Source organism: Fusarium pseudograminearum, chromosome 4 (assembly GCF_000303195.2).
Source record: "Fusarium pseudograminearum CS3096 chromosome 4, whole genome shotgun sequence".
Lineage (NCBI taxonomy): Eukaryota > Fungi > Ascomycota > Sordariomycetes > Hypocreales > Nectriaceae > Fusarium > Fusarium pseudograminearum.
Genome location: NC_031954.1, coordinates 4,071,348 through 4,093,593, shown reverse-complemented (window position 1 = coordinate 4,093,593; position 22,246 = coordinate 4,071,348). Strand labels below are relative to the sequence as shown.

The following is a 22,246-nucleotide window of genomic DNA, read 5'->3' as shown; positions in this document are numbered from 1 at the left end:
ATGATGACCTAAAATGCCTGTGCCAAAAGATTCTCGAATCTCGAACCACAGCTAACAACTCGTTGGGAGGCCGCGAAGTCGCTAAGCGTTACCAACGATGGGCTCGTGGTCCTCGACGCGCCAACTTCCCACTCTTCCTCAGTTTCTGCATCCCAAAGATGAGTCCGTACATCAAATGGCAAAGCCTCAACACAAAGCGAATGCATTGCATAGCCTCTCTTCAACGAGCTATGCACTGCTAGAAGTATGTTGCATACCATAATAGTCCGACGAACACTTTCAGAGAATAGCCATGCTTGCCATGGACTTAACGTGCTCGGCAATTGTATGGGCGCATGCTGCCAAAGCGTATGTGTAAGCGCCCACATATCTTCATTGTCACGCTCTACTTGATCTTCAGACGTATCGTTGCAGACTAAAAGGCGGATGATTTGTGCGAGACTTATTGCTTGAGCATAGGCTAGTGTCTCTCCGAATGAGGAAGTGCGCGTTGCTGAACGAAGTAGTCGACGAATTGTAGATCGTAGAGCATCGAGGCGATGGGTTGCGAGATACTCGCCGCCAATCTGGTAACTATAACATAGATCTCGGACGTGCTGGAGTTGATGCGGTAGACATGTTGGATATATACCAGAATGGATGAAGGCTGTTTTGTTGTTCTCTGCAAACTTTGCTGGGAAGCCTCGCAGAATGTCCGATAACCGGTGGAGCGTGGCTGGATCGAAAACGCGCACGACTTCAAGATGCAAAGGATTAAAGATACGGACACAAGTATCCATCGGTTTGCTGACAATACCAGACTCGTGGATATGTAATGCTGTGATTGGAGGTCGAGATCCTCGATAGTACCCATCATGGAGGACTTGTCGGATGCGCATCTGTAAGCTAGTGTCCAGTTCCCCACTAAGAACAAGGAACGATAGGTTTTGGCTTTTTGAGATATCACTCAATCCTTTCGGCTTGACCATGCTTGAATGGCTTATATCGACGGTTGCAGGGGCCGGCTGGTTGATGTAGCTGCATTTGATACCCTTGGTGGAGCATCTTTCGCAGCATGGGGTGGCGAGATTGCAGCGGCGCCTGGCTTTGACGCAAGCCTGGCAGGATCTCTGAAGGGGAGTCATGTTTCTCTTTAAAATAACCAATGGTTCGGGTTAAGAGAATAGGTATTGTTTGATGCAGGAGACACTCTGCTGTCTAGTGATGTTGCAATACGGCTGAACACTTTATCTTATCAGTTGGGTTCAGGCACTAAAACCCAAAGAGGACTAGTCTCCACCGTGGATCAGATCAGAAGAGGTTTAGACTCCACCACTTCTAAATGCAATGAGCTTGATGCTGAACTTGGTTCCACGTTGTGACGATGATGGAACTGAGATGCTGATAAATACGAAAGAATTTGACAATGTGAGACACATTGCAGAGGTAGATATGACTATAAGTAGCCGGTTTCATCTCACTCTCTATCGACTTTGATGTTGGTATCAAAGACAGTATCTACCAAAACACTATCGCTTACCCTATTTGACATACAGCCCGATACTCGTCACTCTATTCTTTCAACATGACCACACAAATCAAGAATGTCATGATCCTTGGAGTATGTATCCCCCTTATCCATTCAAGGATAGATAATTAACCCCCATGGCCACTAGGGTCGAGGAAACCTCGGACCATACCTCATTAAAGCCCTCATTAAAGCCGGGTTCAATGTTTCCGTCCTCAGTCGTGCATCTTCAACTGCCGCAGACGAGACATTCCATGGCGCCAAAATTGTCAAATCCGATTATACCCCGGAATCTCTCGTCCAAGTCTTGACCGGCCAAGATGCTGTCATCTCCACTCTCTCGACAGCCAACATCGCCGAACAAAAGACTGTTATCGATGCAGTTGCAGCTGCAAAGGTCAAGCGCTTCATGCCGAGTGAATTCGGAAGTGACACTTCCGTCGACGGACTTGAGAAGATGGCGCCCTTTTTGAAGGGAAAGCAGGACGTTATGGACTATGTCAAGTCGAAGGAAACCGAAGGATTGACCTGGACAGCGCTTTTCACCGGACCTTGGATCGACTGGGTAAGACTTGATATGCTACTCTATCATTGTGTCAGTATGCTAATTGTGGATTTATTTCACAGATGCTGATCGAGGGCAAAGGACTCCTTTGCTTGGATATCAAGTCCAAGACGGGCGAGCTCGTTGACGGAGGAAAGCCAAAGTTTACCACGACCACCGTATCTCAAGTCGGCGAAGCCACCGCAGCAGCACTGGTACACTCCGACAAGACCAAGAACCAGTACGTACATGTGTCATCGTACAATATTTGCCAGGAACAAGTCATCGAGGCCCTTGAAAGGATCTCCGGCACCAAGTTTGCACTTCAAGCATTGAGCAATGTGGACTTGTATGCGCGAGGGACGAAAAATGTGGAAGAAGGTAACTGGAGCACTGGATACTACGAGTTGGCCACTTCGACTGTTTATAGCGACGCTGAAGTCACTTACTTCCCTGATAAGGCGGAATACTGGAAGAAGGTTCTTGGACTTGACGATGGAGAGAGCTTGGACACGATGATCACTCGTACACTGAATTCGGCACAGTAAGGGATTATGAGGAACTGTGGCCGTTTGGTACCTGCCCTTGAGATGGGTCTTCCTAACCTTTAACTAGACGATATGCACTAACATACCAATGGATGGCATCATAGTGTGCATCACTTAACCTCGCCTTAGCTTAGGTTCCACTTGCTTTATGAAAGACAATGCAATGTTATTTATGTATTTATTTTTATTTTAAGGGTATTGTGATATAATGCTCGAGACAAGTACTTGCAATTTTGCCATCGGCCCACCCTTTTCCCAGCCGTCGTAATTCATGCTATAATAGATCTAGTGCCACAGAGTATCGTTGGGCTTGATACCCTTCTCCTTGCAGTAGTCGTAGTACATCTTGGCAAAGCTAAAGATGTCGAGGGCAAACTTCAAGCTATCGTCATCGTTGAGGAACTCGATGGTGCCGGAAACAGTGAAGACGATATCAGTGTTGTCCTCGACGGACAGGGTGTGGATGACGCCAGGGTTCTCGCAAACCCAATCGCCAGGACGGGCAACCCAGTCATACCTAGAGATGTAGCATTAGCAACCTTGTATCTTTGTCAGGGATATATAGTAGACGAATGACTTACTCTTTGTAGCCCCATTCTCCAGCCATGGTCACGGCTGTAACCGTACCGCGGTGTCTGTGCCTTCCCAGGCTGGCGGCGACTGCTGATCGCAGACCGACGACAAAGGTGCCGGTTCTGTTGTCCATGCGAAGAGGCTTCAGCTCAATGGGTCCGATCCAAGGGAACCAGAGAGTATCGGTCTTTGCGTTGATGTAGACATCGGGGGCGCTGTACTTGTCGGTGAAGGCAAGCTCCTGCAGCTCGGCCTCGTTGAGGGTAGTGCCAGGGCGCTCAGGGAGGGTGGTGGTGGTCTCCTTGGTGGCGGCGACGGGCTCGGGGACGAGATCCTCAGTGGTTGAAGGAGCCATTATGAAAGATTGTATGTTGTGTTTGTGCAAGAGTGGTGTTTGTTTGTGTACGAGGATAAAGTTGAGGAGAGTTAAAAACAGATTGCCAAGCTAAATAGAGGCTGTGGCTTGGTAGCTTAGATATCAAAAGACCCTTGGAGGAGCGAAGGAGTGCGGAGCCGAGGAGGGGGGAATTACAATTCGTGATGGAACGATTGGTTAGTTTCACCATGGGAGTGAGGCGCGATCGCCGCTATAATAATTCCATAGCCTCGGGGATACCGCCATTTCGAGGTTTAGTCGGTTATTCGGTTCTAGATACCCCGGCACTTGGGATATGACTTTGGAAGTATCACTCCACAAAACACCGCCTGATATGCCACAGGTCTCTTCTGACAGGCCCAACCGTTGTACCGTTAGGGGTTTTGCTAAAGATATGCGATACCTAAGACCAGACTGAGTTGTGATCGACACTGCCAAAGATTCTAGACCCAAGGAAATGTCTCAAACGGTTGAGATCTAGCGTTGGCTTTGCACAATGGCATAAATGACTTGTGACAATATGCACAGACTTATGTGCACTCCCCCTTGCTCTTATTATGCCATGCATCCTCTACAAACAGTTGCAGTGAAGGAAGAGACGAGTGATTAAGTTATTAACTCAGTTCGTCGAAGACTCCACCAAGACGAATTAGACTTAGGTTACAGGCTAGGAAGCAGACATGACATGTTCCGGATCCACCGCTTATGCCAGCATAAGGGGGTACCCCAGATTCAATGCGACCTTACTTGCCTGAACACGTTGGAATCTATCAGTGCGCCAAGATTCTGACAACCGTTTTACCGGAAAACATGATGCTCGACAGATGATCTTTTGGTTGGGTATTGATTGGACGATCAGGCTGCTTGTTGATCGGTCTTTAGTCATTGCTGACAGGTTAGAGCACAGTACATGACTTGGCTTTCAGATCTGATATTTACCTGTTGGTTGGGCATGGCTTCACACTCACACACCGTTTTGTACACAACAAGAGAGCAGATCCTTAGGCAGTTTTTGCAGTTAGTGAGTGGTTAGCGTGTAACAAAGCCTCTTTCGCCTTGTTTGCCTGCCAAGGACTAGACTCCCCCCCTCTACTTAGCCTGTTCAGTCACTGGAATTTCCCGCGCCCACTTCATCCATACCTAGGGCTGATCTTTGACGGAGAATTTGACTTGACTTCATAATGGCGTGAAAAGAACGGGATCTTCCAGCTAGAGTTGTTTGTTAGTTTGGGCAGCAACGGGAAACTTGGTTCCGGTGGCTGTTCGATTCGTTAGAACCCTCGTTCCCCGACGGGATATGGAGACCCAGTGACAACAGGTGGAAATCATCTACAGAGTACAGGGGGCTCGTTTATCCAGTATCGTGTCGCCATTGGGTTTGCATGTTTTGCTTTTTTCGCGTGCTCGCTTGGTCGGAAATACCGTAGGTCCGGAATCAGAACCCAGGTTCACGGGTAAGTGGGAGAGAACCGGGTAAAGATTGCTTGCTGAAAGGTTCTTTTGCATGAATTGAGCAACAAAAAGCAAATAATTATTGGTATAAAGAGTCTAGTGCATTGTTCAATTGAAGGAAGGCTTCTAGCTTACAGCGGCAGCCTCATTAATGACAGCAGTAACGTAACTTGGCGTGCTCAGTCAACTCTCTGGCGTAGCGCACTGTTTGTCTAGTGCTCGCCTGGTAATAGCGCGCTGATGAACAAATTAGTGTACCGCTCTGACACTTGGGTTGCATAGCGCGACAGACCAAAGCTGAAGTACTAGCAAGTATTACTTTTTTTGATCTCCCATGTTCCAGGTACTTGCTCGGTGACAGGAGGGGAAAATGAGCTATATAATCTAAATGCAGAAGACTGTATCCGTATTCCCATAAGGCTTGTTGAAATCCTGGTGTGATATCATAAATCATAATTCATGCCTGATACCAGATTCATGTTATGAAGATCTGAGATAAAGATATTCCAGGATTCGACCCTTGCCAGTTCCATGTCAAGACGGCACAGCGCGAGTAGATTACCGTGAGAGGAAAAGAGGGCTCCATTGAGTGCCACAAAATTGAGTTTGAGCCGTGACAGTTCTGTTACCGTTGACTAGACCATTTTCTCTCTGTAATTCGAATGGCCCCTCCCAAAGCGACCAACGAATGCGCTGCCAGTCTGGACAAACCGAGACTAGAACTCGAGTCAGTGCTAGCTTGGTTGTTCTATCCAGGGGACTCCCGGCCTCTTGTGGAGCACTTGGTGACATTGGTTGAGTACATAGGTCTGGTAGCTCTACCACACAACGGTAGTGACGAAGCCCTGTCTCATCTCTTGTCCTTGAGAGTCACTCTGATGGATTTCACTGTTACGAGCTGGTGCACACTTGACTCGGCTAAACCCGACTAATTAATGCTCTTGGTCTGTGGTACATATTGCTTCTAGTCTCCCTCCGGTTCCACACGAGACCCAGGCCAAGTTGCAACGCTTGGAGGGATTCGGACTCGTTTCAAAGGATCAGCTTGACCAAAAAGGTCATTAATATTTCATAAGGAGCAAGGAAAAGTGTTTATCACTGCTGCGTTGCACTGTAGGAAAAGCAGTCCCCTTGCGAAATTACACATATGTAGTATTCCCGTTCCATCCTCTCGGGTTTGGGATCCCAGCCTTTTCTCATTTCTTCCTTTCTCGCTCTCCAATAGATTCGCTGCTGCTCACCCCCTCTGGTTCTTGAGCGAGTGAGCGGCATATGTAAGTGGCTTACTTGGCACCTGCGACTCGGGTCTCGTCTGTTCTCTTTTTGTTCTCCCGCGCTTGTCCTCTATCAAGATGGAGTCACGGCAAACCGACCTTTGGGTCGTGACTTTTGTCACATTCGCTGCAGCCACAATCATCACAGCCATGCGGCTTTTGAGTCGTCGACTCAAGCACATCCCATTGTCGTGGGATGATTACTTTGCGCTTTGCGGTTTTGTAAGTTTGCCATTGATTGAGAGCATCTTTGCTATTCCCGTCTTACTACTATCCTTGCTAACTTTATTCCAGGCTGTTTCTATTGCTTGGGTCATCATCGTGCCTTACTGTAGGTCTCCGTTCTTTTTTTGTTATATCACCAACCAACGGTTTAGACGCGCGCGCGACTCAACCAACAGAACATGCTGACTCAACTTACCAGGGCTCAACCGCGGTCTTGGACTACACATGGACGATGTTGTCGAAATGCACAAGTCAACATTAACGAAAGAATTATTCGAAGCGAAACTACTTCTTTTCATCGCCGAACTCTTCTACGCCTTTGGTCTGTTCTTCGCCAAGATCTCAATTCTTAGCCTCTACTGGCGCATGTTCCGTGTTACCGGCATTCGACTGCCGATTCAGATCCTCTTTGGATGCTCTTTTGTCTGGATCACCTTCCGAGTGGGTACCTCGTCGTTGCAAATCAGGTTATATGTCTAACAGTATGGTAGATCTTTATGGGCATCTGGCATTGCGTGCCGGTGGAAAAGTTCTGGGATGACAGTGTTGCTGGGTATTGCGCGATTGAAGACAAGAAGTTCTTTTTCGGAACCACATTGGTACACGCCATGATTGATATCTCTATCTTGATTTTACCCATGTGGCAGATTGGACGCCTGCAGCTTCCCATGATCCAAAAGGCTGGTATCATGGTCATGTTTACCTTTGGCTTCTTGTAAGTTTCTCGCCTAGACAAGGTTGATACTTCATGTACTAACAAGTTTAGTATTTGCGCTGCGGCCATCAGATTGATCGTTGCTGCCCGTGTTTTTGACGACAAATCACCCGACGTTACATGGAACATTTGCGACATTGTTATCTGGGCAACAGTAGAAGTCAACCTCATCAACGTTTCTGGTATGCAACACTTTGACATATGTTGTAGTCTCGGGTACTAACATGGCCATAGCATCCCTTCCTACGATCCGACCAGCCTGCACATTCCTCTTCATGTGCCAAAACCCACGAACCCGAACAGGCGCCAGCTCAGGCAGTTACCCCAACACCTACAGCCGAAGTCAAACCAAGCAATCCATCCGACTCGACACAATCAACAAGACAAAACCAAACGATGAGTCCAGCTCGACACACCAACTAGCCGACTCCGACGATGGGATCGGTAACGGTGGCAGAAGTGGTTCAACTGACGACTTTGAAGCTCACGCCATGGATCGTTTTACACCAAGTGGAAACCAATACTCTTCTACTATCACGGGACATCGCACCAACTCTGGAGGCGGAGACTACGGATCCAACTTTGGTGGCATCTTGGTCAAGAACGAGACGACGGTGCACGTTTCTAAACAATGATCAAACAGGAGCGCAAACATGAAACAGGTGTATTCGAAAACAAGCCGGAGTAAAGCAATGAGCTATTTTGTAAAACCAGAATTAGTACGATTTAATGTGTAGACAGAACCTGTCACAGAAGCTTCAGTATCATCCCAAAACTTAATATCCACGTGCCTTTCTCCACAGATAATGGTTCGTCAGACCACCATGGTTCTTCAGGGCCCAGAATGAATCCACACTTAATGGGACTTCAGTCAGTATGTATCGTACGGTCTTACTGTTTGACGATCCAGGGGATGAAGATCAGTCAGTGGGGTAGAGTCGCACGGCAGTTGGGGACTCGCCAAGAAGCCATGTGCCTCTGCCGCTGCAGAAAAGTAGCGTCGCACTTGTTAATGCGACATGCGTAGCATCATTTCGTGCTAGCCTGCTCGTCACAGTAGCATTCATACCCTTGACAACGTCTCCTCGTTGTTTTAGCTGCACGACTTGAGCGGAAGCACGGCAGAATTAGGACATTACATATAGCCCCAACTCAGGAAGCCAAGAAACATGTCCATTTTTGGTGGTAACGTTCCTCTTCCAGTCGATCCGACGCAATGTTTCGCTCTAAATATTGCGCCAGTGCATCTGCCGATATTAGACTGTTCCAACCGAGGTTTAGTTTTCCAGGTACTTGGTCTCAGGTTTGTGGCGTGCTTTTCTTATCAATCATGACCATTGGGCTTTATACGTGACGTGAATGCATTTCTATTGGAGTCAATTACAAGCAGTTTAAACTTTATATTCAAGACACATTCGATCAAGACGAACTAACAACTGACAAGTTAAAAGTACATGACGGACAAAGTTAGGGTCGGACGCTACCCAACAGCACTGATATTAATTTTTGTCAGTGCTTATTAAGACCCTATGAGATCGGCGCACTCGTCGATCGAATTTTTGATAAGTGAAGCTGTCGTCAACGCGGGGCCGGGGATGTGCGCCCTGATGTATGAACACGACATATCATGATCAGCCGCTCTTTGATTTAATTATGTGTACTTGTCTACAGGCATCAAGTCTCTGTACACTTTCTTATCATCATAGTGTATACCTGACCCATATTTTTGAACCACCAGAAGCGGCTCCGATGTCGATCAGAGAGATACGGCACACGTATAAGCTAGTCGGCCCTACGGAACCGGGACTGTCGGGTCTTGTTCAGACGGACTAGCAAGTTGAGCTGAGACATACGCCGTAAATATTTTCCTATATGGGTTCCACGCGCCACGACCCGTGCAGAAAACAGCCCTAAGGAATATCAAAGCGTAAGCTCTAGCCTGCCATGCTTACTATGGTTGTCAAAGAGCATTGAGTGTTCCGGGTCTCCGGGTGCGCTTCTTTGTTGGAGTTTGACATGTGAGGGTTGAACAAGCGGGGAGGAACTCGAAGAGGTGGATGCCGGTCAGACATATGAGAGCACAGACTCCAAACAAATACGAAGCGAGGAGTCGATCACGATCATCCCATGCCCAGCTTATATTCGAATTGCTGGGGTGAACATCTAGCCGAAAGGACTTTTTAGGGGACTTTTGTGATCAACAAGGTAACAGAGCGCGGTACATATTACTGAGAACTTATCTACTAAATTCCGAGTTGTACAATGATACCCAGGATTCTTGCTGATCCGGCACGATGCATCTGATGACTGCTCATGCCATGTTGATATCAGTTCTAACCTTGTATGTGGCAATACCAAAACATGTGGCTTGTTGTTATTATAAGGAGAGTCCATCACTTACAAGACTGCTTTGCCATCGACTGGAAGAAACTTCTCAAGATCTGGTTGAGATTCTCAATGTCGCTGACGATACAAGGGATACCATACAGTCAAGGACGGATAGAACTAATATCCTGCCAGTTGGTGTACGTCTGGCGAACAATCTCAGGCCGAATGTAATAGGATTGCTCTTGTGCACTCGTTTTTGCCCTCCCCGGTCAAGTAATGCCATGTCCAAACTTTCTCGCACGGCCTTCAAGAGTTTACACATTCGATCAAACCGATTGTTGTGGCAGCTTGCGTATCTACAAAGCCAGTTCTTGGTATGATGGCAGCAGTTGGCGGCGGCTTCAATAATTATTTTACGGTACTAGGAAACAGTCTTGTCTTTATTTCCGTATGATAAGAGTGAAAGAGGCCGTGTTGGATTCTATGTCTTCGGACTCATAGATTTACAGCCCGATTTGAGCCCTATTTTGCTAAACATGCTCGATTGTTAACATGTTCTTGAGCCGAGAGCCACTTCTAACATCCATACACTGTTCTAGGTCTCGATGTGAGTACGACTGCTCAGCTGATAGTAGAAGAAGCACCAATAAATTATTAATTGCAAACGGATCAGTCCTCATAGGTATAATCAGAAAACGCCGTATGCCTGTTAGATCCTCCGTATCTCTTATCCATGATTCACGCGTGGCTAGCGAGGACAGTTGATAAAACTTGGAGTTATAGCTGAATCTGACATTTGTATTTTTATCATGACGACGTGCTATGTTTAGTCCTACCGAGGTATTCTTATTCTTTTCAATAATCGTAGACATCGTTTCGCCATCCCATAATATCCAGACATACACCTAACATGTGCACTTGGCCAGGCAGAGTAGAGGGATGTTGGGGTCCTGGGCACAAGTTCCGTAAAGGGCGCAAGTACCGCCGACACACTCAGACTTGCAAGGCTCGAGAGTCTTGGGGTCAGAGTAGTAAAGACCGCCGTTGTTGCAAGCGCTGTGTCGTGTCAATGCTGGATAACTCCGAAGTTCTTTGTGAGGCAAACTTACGCTTTGGGGGCCGCAAGCGCGACAGTGGCGATAGCCAAGATGCTGACAATAGAGAACTGCATTTTGATAATTGGATAGATTGTTTAAATTGTTTTGCTAGTCATTCCCAGACTTCGGGTCATCGGCGTCTTTTATACAGCCGCCGGAAGGTATATCTGGCATGCCAATTCCCAGGATCGAATCCTTCTACAACTTCACATTCCTATTCCTGATACTCTCGCGCATATACGATTGTGAAAGCTCCATGATTCGTATGACACCCATAAAGACTCATAGTACTAAGTCATGCCAGAATCTTGACCTGCCAGTTTGAGACTAGGGTCACCTGAGGAAGGATTTCGGTGCATCAAACCCTTGCCGGGCCGTTCCTTTATTTCCGTACTTTGGTTATTCACCATCGTGTTTGGCTGACGCGCTCCCATAGGATCCTCAAGTTCTTATGGGGCGGCATGGGGTATAAACTCCTTTCGGGTGAATATCCGGAAGCCGTGCGGCGCTATACGAGGCACGCTTTCAGCCTGGATATTCGCGGGTATGGGATATGGGACTCAGTCTTGGTAATTATCCGAGTTACGCGGACTCTGAGAATATATTTGTCCAATTGTTGTATACACTTATGGAAAGATATGTGTACGAGATGTTGGCGTACGAACATCAACAAGCATATATTGCTTTACATTTCTAGTGAGATTTACTGGTCGGATCACTGCCTGGTATTGTGTAGATTCTATCACCAAGTTTAACTCAAAACCTTTTCGCAACTCTAGCAATGACAACTTCTGTCGCTTATCCTTAGCCATGGGATCATCGCGACTGCGATTCAAAGGAGAAGTAGTCAAAGGGCATCCATCCACCTTCGGATCCATACCAGTAACATTGTGCTATTAGAAAATCGACATACACTAAACAAGCCACTCAAGGGAATCTGGGTAAAAATAATAGTAAAAATATATGACAGGATGACAACTGACTCTTATCCAAAAACCGATTGACTTTCGCTTCTTATCTCGGCGGTACCTCCGACCGGCTCCAGACATTCGGACCAGCCCCATCGTTCTCGGAACCGGTTCAAGAATCGGAGCCGACACCGAACTCTGTATGACATCGCTATCTCCTCAAGCTGACTGACTCACAAGGAATTCCAACTCAACACCACATCTCTCAACACAACTACTCTTGTTTTGTCACTCACATCTGGGAAATTATGGCTTCAGCAACATATCAGATTGAAAAGCCACTTCGCAGTGACTATGACGAATGGTCAAGACTGTTTCGCGCCTACATCGACTTTTACAAGTCCAAGATTGAAGAAGATCAGTACGCCAGGACATTTGACCGAATCATCGAGCAAAAGAATGGACTCCAGGCTTTAGTTGTCAGGAAAGTGTGCGGAGAGGAGAAATCTCTTGTTGGAATTGCGCACTTCTTCCCTGAGCAGACACCTTGGAGTGAGAAGCAGATTCTTCTACTGAATGGTATTCTTCAACCGTCAACTACCTATAGAAGTTGTCTGACAATGTACAGATCTATTCGTTGACCCCTCGGTTCGCGGCGAAGGACTTGGAAGAAAGTTGACCGAAGCCGTGGCGGACATTGGAAGAGAGATGGGATGCACGAGGGTTCAGTGGGTTACCAAGCACGACAATGCTACTGCACGAAAGCTTTATGATACTATGGCTGAGACGCAATTTGTTCAGTATAGGATGACTTTGTAGTAGTTCTACCTATAGGTCTAATGGAAGCCAATGAGCCAAGACATCATCACTCAGACTCTGCCATAACAAGTGGCAGCGCAGCGCACATAATTTCCCCTCTTGTCTTGTACTTCTTTCCCACCTCTGCATCACGCCAAAACCCAGATTCCGTGATTGATCCACGTAGGATATAATGGGGCAGATGCGGCAAGTCGACTGGAGCAATAGCCGTCTGTCTGACAACGTTGCCCTTTTTGTCTATAAAGACCAAAAGTAATTCCTCATTTTCGAAAGCCTCTTTGTCAACGACAATCAACCAGAATCCAACCTTGGCTATTTCACAGATGGCATCTTCGTAGTCATCTTCTTCTGGCTCTCGGGAGTCGCAAATGGATAATACTAGCTCCTTGGCCTCTTGCACATCATCATCGTTGAAGTCTCGCCGCAGTTCCGAAGCAGCTAATTCCGGGAGTATTGTGTACACGGTCTGCCATTCTTGAGAACCAATGTTGAAGAGAGAAGCATCATCAAGAACGTGCCACCAGCGTTCATCGGGTGGACCAAACAGATCACCGTCTGGGTCCATGTCGTCAAAGGCGTCGCACGCATCGCCAATCCAGCGACTGAACCTTTCGTCACTGTCACCTCCGTAGTGAGTGCGTAGAACAACGAGGGTATCAAATAAAGGATTGCGAGGATCATATTTCTCAGCTATGCGGCGAAGCTTCTGCGAACGCCAGGGCACTAGCACTGTTTGGATGAGCTCTTGTTTGTCTGTTGTGATTGCTTCCGCCGATATTGAAGCGAAAGCTGAGATGTCGTTTTCTTTTAGAAAGGCTTTCACGAGCTCCAATCGCTGTTCATCGACTGATAGGTCTAAGGAAGGGTGCCATTTGCTCTACAAAGTGCCGGAATATGTCAGTAAAGGTTGTATTTTCGTAGGTGGCCAGGTCACGACAATACTTACAAGCAGATAACGCTCGATGGGCAATGAGCCCCAAGAAGGAGAAATTGTTTCATGGATTTGACTCATCGTTGATTCTTTTACTGATCCCAAGAAAAAGAAGAGCCGGTACAACGATAAAAATGAGTTGAAGTAAGACTTTAGATTGCTGGTTCATTGGTCAAGAAGCTGATAGCCACCAGATATAATGGGCCATTCAGCCTAGCGGCTTACCTGTTGCCTACTAAATGTTCCATGCTGAACTAGCAAAGATACATCTGAGGGTGTTTTCTCAGGCAAGAAAGCCATTGCAGAGACTGAGTGCATTGGAACTTGACACGCTTTATTGGGCTGAGCCTTGTCATCAGTATCTCTCTAGGGATGTGCAAAAGTGACCAAGAAAAATACAAAAGAAACAAATAAAAAAAATTGCACTGAATCTTTTCTATAAAAAAGAAAAAAGAAAGTTGATTGGCGCTGGAGCGATGCTCCCACCAGGGCTTGAACCTGAGACCTTCGCATTACCGAACACTCGGAATGAATTATTAGTACGACGCTCTAACCAACTGAGCTATGGAAGCCGATCAACTTTTGTTGTAGGGGAACTAACCAAAGCCGTTCATCAATGCTGACTTCAAAATGGACGAATACGGCCATTAGGCAAGATTGAAACTTTGAAAGACGGTACTACCTCAGTATTATGCGTTAATTTTAAGCAATCGATGGGTTTGGCCAAGTATCCATCACAATCTGGAAGTCAACTATAGGTCACAAACTCCACCCTGCCTCCAAGATCCATCTCTCAACTCACATGCGGCAAATGTTAGTCACAACTACGACAAAGGTAAGATGTAGTCGGAATGGGGGATTCTAATCTATTTCTATGCCAATATATACTTCTATGTCTAAGAACTCTATGTATATCTTTATGACGCACTCTAAAAAGAAATATGATCCGAGAACGACAGCCTCATCTACCCAGGGTATCAAGCACCCAGATGCATCAACCAGGCTCTCACTTCATCCGCCAGTCTCTCTCCCACAGGATTCAGGTCTTCCAAGTCCTGCCACGAAATCTCAATTGTCAAGTCCCCATCCTTGACCGACACCATGTTGATCTGCATTGCTGGCCCCGCAACGTCTGCACAGAGACTAAACCTGGCCTTCTCAACCGCCCAACCATCTTCTGACCCGTTACCAGGCTTGTTGTCAACAACACCAAGATTGGACACCTCCCATGACAGCTCACGTGGTTTCTTGATTGTGGTCTTGTGATAGTCTTGCCAATCTGTAACAAGCTTCATCAGACCGACAACGGTATTTGTCAGACCTTGGCTAACGCGCTCCTCGATATCGTCTCGGATCATCCCGGCTGCGCGCCAGATGTGTGGCTCAAGGCTAGTAATTGGTTGCGCAGGCCAATTGCTAACGCGTGCCTCAGCGCGAATGTCGCTGACAATCTCTCTACCGAAACTGTGATATACAGAAGCCACACAGTTCTGTACACTGGTTGATGGGTCGAGATGAGCCCATTTTTCCCTACGGTCTTCCTTTGTCACGAAACGACGCTGATCCATTGATGTTGCGACGTTGAAGGCGTTGGCTTTGCCTTCTGACAGGTCAACTGATAGACATGCTAGTACAATGCCATGAACAAGACCGGTGAGGGTTGTTTCGTTCTGCCGACAGAGACGAAGGAGAGTCTTTAGTGTGATGGTGTCGATGTCAATGCATTTGTTGCGCGTGATGTAAGGTGCTGGTTGGATAGGTGCCCATCGTGCCTTTGCAGTCGAGGAAGCAAAAGCAGACGGACCAAAGCTATGCCAGATCTCAGAAGCAGCAAACCCCATGGTCACCTTGTGCTTGACAAGCTTCTCCTGCGGTTGGGGAAAGTTGTCTCTGGAAATCGCAGTCGTCATGACCCTTGAGCCTTGGATGAGAGGCGAAACCGGAGATGGCTGGGAAAGATTGTTGAGCAAAGTGCGAAGGAAGATCTTTGCACCCATGCCGTCGATATTCGCATGATTCCATACAAACATGACGTCCACAAAGCTTTCTGCTTGTGTGCGCATCAAGAGCAGTCTCCATCCCGGTCTCGTCTCGAGGTGTTCACACTTGGCATCAAGCTGATACTGTAGATTTGCCTCGAATGCCTGCTCATAACCCACTGAGTCGGGTCTCACCTCCCAGATTATATGATCTGACAAGTCTACGGTATCAAGCTCAACCCAGACTGGCTTTTTTGAACCTTCGCCCACGAGACCGACTTGGAGGAGAGGGAATTGAGCGACTGTCTGGGCTACTGCTTGGTCGAATCTTGTGACAAGTTGTTCGTGATTTCGGAAGTTCGCTAATGCGAGCGGTAGTCTGTATCGGCATGAGGTGATGGTGCTGCAGTAGTGATCGAGGTTATGCATGCCGGACTGATACAACTCACTAAACTTGATGTTAGCCGCGACGGAAGGCACGGAATTGGATCGTGACACTTACATGTAACCCAGTCGGCGGAGATAGGTTTTCGGCTTTGGAGACATGATGATGGTTGCTTTCGATGCCGAATAAGTTACTGTGTGAATAAAAAAGCGATTTACAAATTCGAGATCTCCAAAACTTTATACCATTCTTTCCAATACGTCAATTACCACATTCTCAGAGATATCTATGGTGTTGTTTCACCATTTGCTTAGTGTTCCCCTCAATTTGGCCCCCATGGTCCGCGGGCACATTCTCGGATTCAGTCGGCCACCCGAATGAGCTTTACTCGTATACCCATGTCCCCAGACTAGATACTATTCGGATACCCGGCATATCGGGCCACGACGAGTTCGAGGCGGTGCAAGGGGTATAGATATAAAGCACGCCCGATGTGGGCCTAGGTCGGCAGTTGAAGCCTGCTATCACCTTAAGAAGCTGCGTCAAAGTGCCGCTTACAAAAGCTTTGCTTCTATTTTGATGGCATATTGTGAAACAGGGTTGTTCAAGCTCAATGCGTCTCGTCTTTATGTCCGAGCTTCCGGAACGCGAAAAGAGAGCGAATTACGTTGCGCTGCGTTGCATCGCGAAAAGAGAGTTTACGAGCATTGTTGGGGTCCGCCAGTGAGGCGGATCATGTTTAATTTGTAGACGTTTCCTGTAGAAATTCGATAGAAATCTCCTGATCTCATTCGAATTGCAATTTGATATTTTTTCTTCTCTGTGTCTGAGGTTCAGCCCGCGATTTTTGTTACTCTAATCGGCCAGATCGTTCCAACTTTATCACCCCATTACTCTATCAAGCTAACTCAACCATGAGCGCGATAACGCTAGTCGAGATTGCCGAGATGGTAGCCAACGTCTCGCGACAGGAATACGTCGCCGACTTCCTCAAGCACCAAGTATCGAGACTCTATTCGAGAGAGACATGTTGGCCACAATCTGGTGTTTCTGGCCTTCTATACCTGTTACGCGCGAACCTATCCGAGACGCAGTCATGGAACAACAGTTATATAGAACATGGGCCATACCATTTCAACAGCACTGGAAACACATACACTGTGGACTTTGCTAAGAAAGAGTTTATTGTCAACGGCGTGGACCAAGATTCGTATATCACCTTGTCTTATGTTCATGGTAGGTTGAAAGCCCTGCGTCTTTGGTAATAGCTAACTGTCCTACAGGGTTGAGTATGATTATTGCCTTCTTCTTGGTCTACCCCATCATCTTACTGATGGAGTCGAGCACGGTGCTTTGCGATCTTATCAATCGACCAGTAGCAAAGATAACGGTTCAGAAGTGGGAGTCAGCCCTACGAATCCTCGTCTTTACACCTCTCGTCATCGCGGGTTTAGTGACGGGAATCCTCGGGATGGGCTCATCAGATCATTTTAGGACAGAACATGGGGTAAGACTACCGGAGCACACAAAGAATAACAAACTAACGAGGAATCAGGTCATCGGAGTTATCACGGTAGTCTTTGCAGGCTTCGTATCTATCCTATACTTCTTCGGTTTCTGCTTCGACAACCGTATGCGTCGAACTGCACGCGGTATGCGCTGGCTTCAGAATGCTCACTACTTCGACATGTTTGTCTGTCAAGTAATTCTCATGCTATCTGGTTTCGTACTCACAAACGGCTTTGACGATCTCTCAGTCATGGGTTTGTGTTATATCGAGATTTCTACCGCAGGGGCAGTTTCCCTTGGCATGATTGCAGCTTTTGTATGGAATAGTTCTATGGTTCTGATGACAGCCCAGTGGTTTCTTGTACGTAGGGCGAGACCAGAGCCTGTTTCTTCGGGTGTTACGGCAGGTGTCACGATGTGGAGATTTGTAAGATTGTGGAAGAAGAGAGACGTAAGGGAGGAACAAGAAATGGGGTCTCTGTCTGAAACTTGCGAGGCAAGAATGGAATCAATGGATCGAGGTTTGGCGAGATAGACGATACTAGTTTGGTTATGTAGTGAATCAAGGAGTTTGCACCATATTTTACAACACATCTTGTGACAAGTTAGGCTTCTCTGGACCTTGAATGACTGCCGATATTTGAACGACGTCCGATTGTTAGAGCTGTATCGTATGATGCCAACATTACGGAAACAATAGTCCCAAAGCCAAGCCAAGCCTAGCATCCAGCAGATCCTCCGCGGCAGCCCATCCACATCATCGACACATGGTTTCTAATCAAAGAAGCAATAAATCGTAAAATATTCGTCATTTACCCTACAAGGCCACGCATTGACTGCATATTCGGATGCCCGCGGGGTGCCGACATGGGTCCCGCGGGCTGGGATCGCCCAAGGCTTAGCGGACGATCCTGGTCTAATCCCTGTCCATAGTTTTAGCATACCTCCGTCTCAGACACGATGTCTCGAACAGATTTACGGCGGACCCCGCGGGCGTTCATGCTCGGTAGTGATGACATGTCAATGTAAGCTGGCGGTGGTAGGAGTGTCCGCAAATCCGGGAGAGTGATGAGTTGTTCTCGGGGAGCGTTGGTTTGACGGCCGAGAAATGGGTTACATGGCTTAAATCTTACATGTTTGTTTGGCAACTCCTCTTTATTTATATCATGACCAAGTTCGTGACTTGAATGCCATCATCATCAACACATCACATCCAACTCAACTACCAACCCTATTACAACAACTACTACTATAACAAGAGCAGCCAGCCTTTGTTCCAACAACCAAGTTCCAACATCACTTCTCAAGACAACACTACACAACACAGCACGACAACACAACTCGACAAGATGGCGATCAAAGATGGCGGAAAGAAGCTTAGCCAAATTCCAGGCCCCAAAGGTAAACCTATCAATCCAATACCGAAGCACTACACCACTAACTATCCAAGGCCTTCCTGTCCTCGGTAACCTCTTCGATATCGACCTCAACAACTCCCTCACATCCCTAATAAACATTGGTCAAAAATACGGTTTGCCACTCCCCCCGCCCTACTGTTATCATCGAAGCAAGCTGACCTCCCAGCACCCATCTTCTCTCTAGAATTCGGTGGCGAAAGAGAGGTTATGGTATGCAGCCGCGATCTCCTCGAAGAACTATGCGACGAAACAAGATTCCACAAAGTCGTGACCGGCGGTGTTGACAAGCTGCGACCTTTGGCCGGAGATGGTCTCTTCACAGCACAACATGGCAGCCATGACTGGGGAATTGCACATCGTATTCTCATGCCGCTTTTCGGACCTCTCAAGATTCGAGAAATGTTTGATGACATGCAAGATGTCTCTGAACAACTGTGTCTGAAGTGGTATGTACGCTACAACTCCTTGAATTGATCGGCGACTAACTATTCCAGGGCTCGTCTAGGACCCTCAGCGACCATCGATGTAGCCAACGACTTCACCCGCCTCACACTAGATACCATCGCCCTATGCACAATGGGATACCGCTTCAACAGCTTCTACAGCAACGAAAAGATGCATCCATTTGTCGACAGCATGGTCGCCGCCCTCATCGACGCCGACAAACAATCCGCGTTTCCCGACTTCATCGGTGCATGCAGAGTCAAGGCATTGGCCGCATTCCGCAAGCACGCCGCTAGTATGAAGGGCACATGTAACGAGCTCATCCAGGAACGACGCAAGAGCCCTGTCGAGGGAACAGACATGCTCACTGCCATGATGGAAGGCAAAGACCCCAAGACAGGGGAGGGCATGAGTGACGGCTTGATCGTACAGAACCTCATCACTTTCCTCATCGCTGGACATGAGACCACCTCAGGTCTTTTGTCGTTTGCCTTTTACTATCTCCTCGAGAACCCTCGTACCCTTGAGAAAGCTAGGGCAGAAGTCGACGAGGTTGTTGGCGATCAGAGCTTGAACGTCGATCATCTCACAAAGATGCCATACGTCAACATGATCCTCAGAGAGACTCTCCGCCTGATGCCCACTGCCCCGGGATTCCATGTTACACCCTACAAAGATGAGATTATTGGCGGCCAGTACGCTGTCCCTGCTAATGAACCCTTGTTCTGCTTCCTCCATCTTATTCATCGCGACCCCAAAGTCTGGGGTGCCGATGCTGAGGAGTTCAGACCTGAACGCATGGCTGATGAGTTCTTTGAGGCTTTGCCCAAGAATGCCTGGAAGCCTTTCGGTAACGGTATGCGAGGTTGCATCGGCCGTGAGTTTGCCTGGCAAGAAGCCAAGCTGGTAAGTCTAACTCTTGAGCCTCTCCGATATACACTGCTAACACTTGACTCTACAGATAACCGTCATGATCCTACAGAACTTCGACCTCTCCAAGGCCGATCCAAGCTATAAGCTCAAGATCAAGCAGTCTCTCACCATCAAGCCCGACGGTTTCAACATTCACGCCAAGCTTCGCAACGACCGAAAGGTCTCTGGTCTCTTCAAGGCTCCTAGCCTGTCAAGCCAACAGCCCAGCTTGTTCAGCCGTCAAAGCATCAACCCCATCGACGCCAAGGACTTGAAGCCTATCTCCATCTTCTACGGCTCCAACACCGGAACCTGCGAAGCATTGGCACAGAAGCTATCTGCTGATTGCGTCGCTTCTGGATTCATGCCTTCCAAGCCTTTGCCTCTTGACATGGCTACGAAGAACCTTTCCAAGGACGGCCCTAACATCTTACTCGCCGCTTCCTATGATGGAAGACCTTCGGATAACGCGGAAGAGTTCACCAAGTGGGCTGAGTCTCTCAAGCCTGGGGAGTTGGAGGGTGTCCAATTTGCAGTCTTTGGATGTGGTAAGTACACCATTCGATGATACAATTTGTGGCTCAATTGACTAACCGTATTGCAGGTCACAAGGATTGGGTTTCCACATACTTCAAGATCCCCAAGATCCTGGACAAGTGTTTGGCAGACGCCGGCGCAGAGCGACTTGTTGAGATCGGTCTCACAGACGCCAGCACTGGTCGCTTGTACTCCGACTTTGACGACTGGGAGAACCAGAAGCTCTTCGCCGAACTATCGAAGCGTCAAGGTGTCACGCCAATTGATGACTCCCATCTCGAGCTGAACGTCACCGTCATCCAGCCCCAAAACAATGACATGGGCGGTAACTTCAAGCGCGCCGAAGTCGTCGAGAACACACTCCTCACATATCCTGGAGTCTCTCGCAAGCACAGCCTGTTGCTGAAGCTGCCCAAGGATATGGAGTACACGCCTGGTGATCACGTTCTGGTTCTGCCCAAGAACTCGCCTCAGTTGGTGGAGCAGGCCATGTCGTGCTTTGGAGTGGATAGCGACACTGCGTTGACAATATCCTCCCAGAGGCCGACGTTCTTGCCGACTGATACCCCAATTCTCGTCTCTAGTCTTCTCAGCTCCCTTGTTGAGTTGTCTCAGACTGTTAGCCGGACAAGTCTCAAGCGACTGGCTGACTTTGCTGATGATGATGACACAAAGGCATGCGTTGAGCGTATTGCTGGTGATGACTACACCGTTGAAGTTGAGGAGCAGCGCATGTCCCTTCTTGACATCCTACGCAAGTACCCGGCCATCAACATGCCTCTGTCTACATTCCTCTCCATGCTTCCCCAAATGCGTCCCCGAACGTACTCCTTTGCTTCGGCGCCTGAGTGGAAGCAAGGACATGGTATGCTTCTGTTCTCTGTCGTCGAGGCTGAAGAGGGAACAGTTTCTCGACCGGGCGGTCTTGCGACCAACTACATGGCTCAATTGAGACGTGGCGATTCTATCCTGGTGGAACTCCGACCTTGTAGGCCGGAGCTGCGCACAACGATGATGCTTCCCGAACCCAAGGTGCCAATCATCATGATCGCTGTAGGCGCTGGGCTGGCACCATTCCTTGGTTACTTGCAGAAGCGCTTCTTGCAAGCACAGAACCAGCACACTGCTCTCCCACCTTGTACTCTCCTCTTTGGTTGCAGAGGCGCAAAGATGGATGATATCTGTCGTGATCAACTCGACGAGTACTCTCGCGCGGGAGTTGTCTCTGTTCACCGAGCGTACAGCCGAGATCTAGACTCCCAGTGCAAGTATGTGCAGGGCTTGATCACAAAGCATGGCGAAACTCTAGCCAAGCAGTGGGCTCAAGGTGCTATTGTCATGGTGTGCAGTGGGAAAAAGGTATCTGATGGGGTGATGAATGTTCTGAGCCCAATCCTGTTTGCTGAGGAGAAGAGATCAGGAATGACAGGTGCAGATAGTGTTGATGTTTGGAGACAGAACGTGCCCAAGGAGCGCATGATTCTGGAGGTATTTGGGTAAATTGGGTACTTGGGTAGGGTATTTGTCTTGTATTGAAGTTTGGGTAAAGTGTAGGGTTCCTTTGTTGCAACATATAGATTAGGATAGACTGATATTTGAAGTATTTTTTTTTTAACCAATGCAATGGAGCAATTCAGGTACACTGGTATCATTACTTGTGACTTGACTTCCAAGCAAATGTCTTTGACTTCATTATTATCCATATCCAAACCGACTTATAAACGCCATTGTATGATCCAAGATGAGATGCCAGTCCTTCCATTAC

The 22,246-nt window shown here is 47.7% G+C and overlaps 9 protein-coding genes across 9 annotated transcripts, besides 1 other annotated feature; 4 read left to right on the top strand and 5 right to left on the bottom strand.

The window, feature by feature from the left end:
- Window positions 1-8: 8 nt before the first annotated feature.
- Window positions 9-1,124, bottom strand: FPSE_08058 (uncharacterized protein; the record flags this gene model as incomplete). The annotated part of the gene is made up of 1 exon (XM_009261176.1): window positions 9-1,124. One exon carries the CDS (start codon window positions 1,122-1,124, stop codon window positions 9-11), a length of 1,116 nt encoding a protein of 371 aa, XP_009259451.1.
- A 440-nt stretch (window positions 1,125-1,564) lies between these two features.
- FPSE_08057 (uncharacterized protein) lies at window positions 1,565-2,599 on the top strand (the record flags this gene model as incomplete). Its single annotated transcript, XM_009261175.1, has 3 exons — window positions 1,565-1,600; window positions 1,656-2,072; window positions 2,135-2,599. The coding sequence occupies 3 exons, from the start codon at window positions 1,565-1,567 to the stop codon at window positions 2,597-2,599; spliced, it is 918 nt and encodes a 305-aa protein (XP_009259450.1).
- A 285-nt stretch (window positions 2,600-2,884) lies between these two features.
- FPSE_08056 (uncharacterized protein) lies at window positions 2,885-3,527 on the bottom strand (the record flags this gene model as incomplete). Its single annotated transcript, XM_009261174.1, has 2 exons — window positions 2,885-3,116; window positions 3,181-3,527. The coding sequence occupies 2 exons, from the start codon at window positions 3,525-3,527 to the stop codon at window positions 2,885-2,887; spliced, it is 579 nt and encodes a 192-aa protein (XP_009259449.1).
- A 2,825-nt stretch (window positions 3,528-6,352) lies between these two features.
- On the top strand, window positions 6,353-7,849 carry FPSE_08055 (uncharacterized protein; the record flags this gene model as incomplete). The annotated part of the gene is made up of 6 exons (XM_009261173.1): window positions 6,353-6,496; window positions 6,569-6,605; window positions 6,699-6,940; window positions 6,991-7,214; window positions 7,266-7,396; window positions 7,449-7,849. 6 exons carry the CDS (start codon window positions 6,353-6,355, stop codon window positions 7,847-7,849), a joined length of 1,179 nt encoding a protein of 392 aa, XP_009259448.1.
- Window positions 7,850-10,447: 2,598 nt separating this feature from the next.
- On the bottom strand, window positions 10,448-10,713 carry FPSE_08054 (uncharacterized protein; the record flags this gene model as incomplete). Its single annotated transcript, XM_009261172.1, has 2 exons — window positions 10,448-10,598; window positions 10,652-10,713. 2 exons carry the CDS (start codon window positions 10,711-10,713, stop codon window positions 10,448-10,450), a joined length of 213 nt encoding a protein of 70 aa, XP_009259447.1.
- A 1,142-nt stretch (window positions 10,714-11,855) lies between these two features.
- Window positions 11,856-12,366, top strand: FPSE_08053 (uncharacterized protein; the record flags this gene model as incomplete). Its single annotated transcript, XM_009261171.1, has 2 exons — window positions 11,856-12,126; window positions 12,176-12,366. The coding sequence occupies 2 exons, from the start codon at window positions 11,856-11,858 to the stop codon at window positions 12,364-12,366; spliced, it is 462 nt and encodes a 153-aa protein (XP_009259446.1).
- A 46-nt stretch (window positions 12,367-12,412) lies between these two features.
- FPSE_08052 (uncharacterized protein) lies at window positions 12,413-13,378 on the bottom strand (the record flags this gene model as incomplete). The annotated part of the gene is made up of 2 exons (XM_009261170.1): window positions 12,413-13,243; window positions 13,313-13,378. 2 exons carry the CDS (start codon window positions 13,376-13,378, stop codon window positions 12,413-12,415), a joined length of 897 nt encoding a protein of 298 aa, XP_009259445.1.
- Window positions 13,379-14,274: 896 nt separating this feature from the next.
- FPSE_08051 (uncharacterized protein) lies at window positions 14,275-15,822 on the bottom strand (the record flags this gene model as incomplete). Its single annotated transcript, XM_009261169.1, has 2 exons — window positions 14,275-15,724; window positions 15,779-15,822. The coding sequence occupies 2 exons, from the start codon at window positions 15,820-15,822 to the stop codon at window positions 14,275-14,277; spliced, it is 1,494 nt and encodes a 497-aa protein (XP_009259444.1).
- Window positions 15,823-16,575: 753 nt separating this feature from the next.
- Window positions 16,576-21,981, top strand: FPSE_08050 (uncharacterized protein; the record flags this gene model as incomplete). Its single annotated transcript, XM_009261168.1, has 9 exons — window positions 16,576-16,897; window positions 16,945-17,168; window positions 17,217-17,531; window positions 18,430-18,571; window positions 18,621-18,701; window positions 18,755-19,034; window positions 19,083-19,938; window positions 19,994-20,492; window positions 20,549-21,981. The coding sequence occupies 9 exons, from the start codon at window positions 16,576-16,578 to the stop codon at window positions 21,979-21,981; spliced, it is 4,152 nt and encodes a 1,383-aa protein (XP_009259443.1).
- Window positions 18,475-18,517: a microsatellite.
- Window positions 21,982-22,246: the final 265 nt, after the last annotated feature.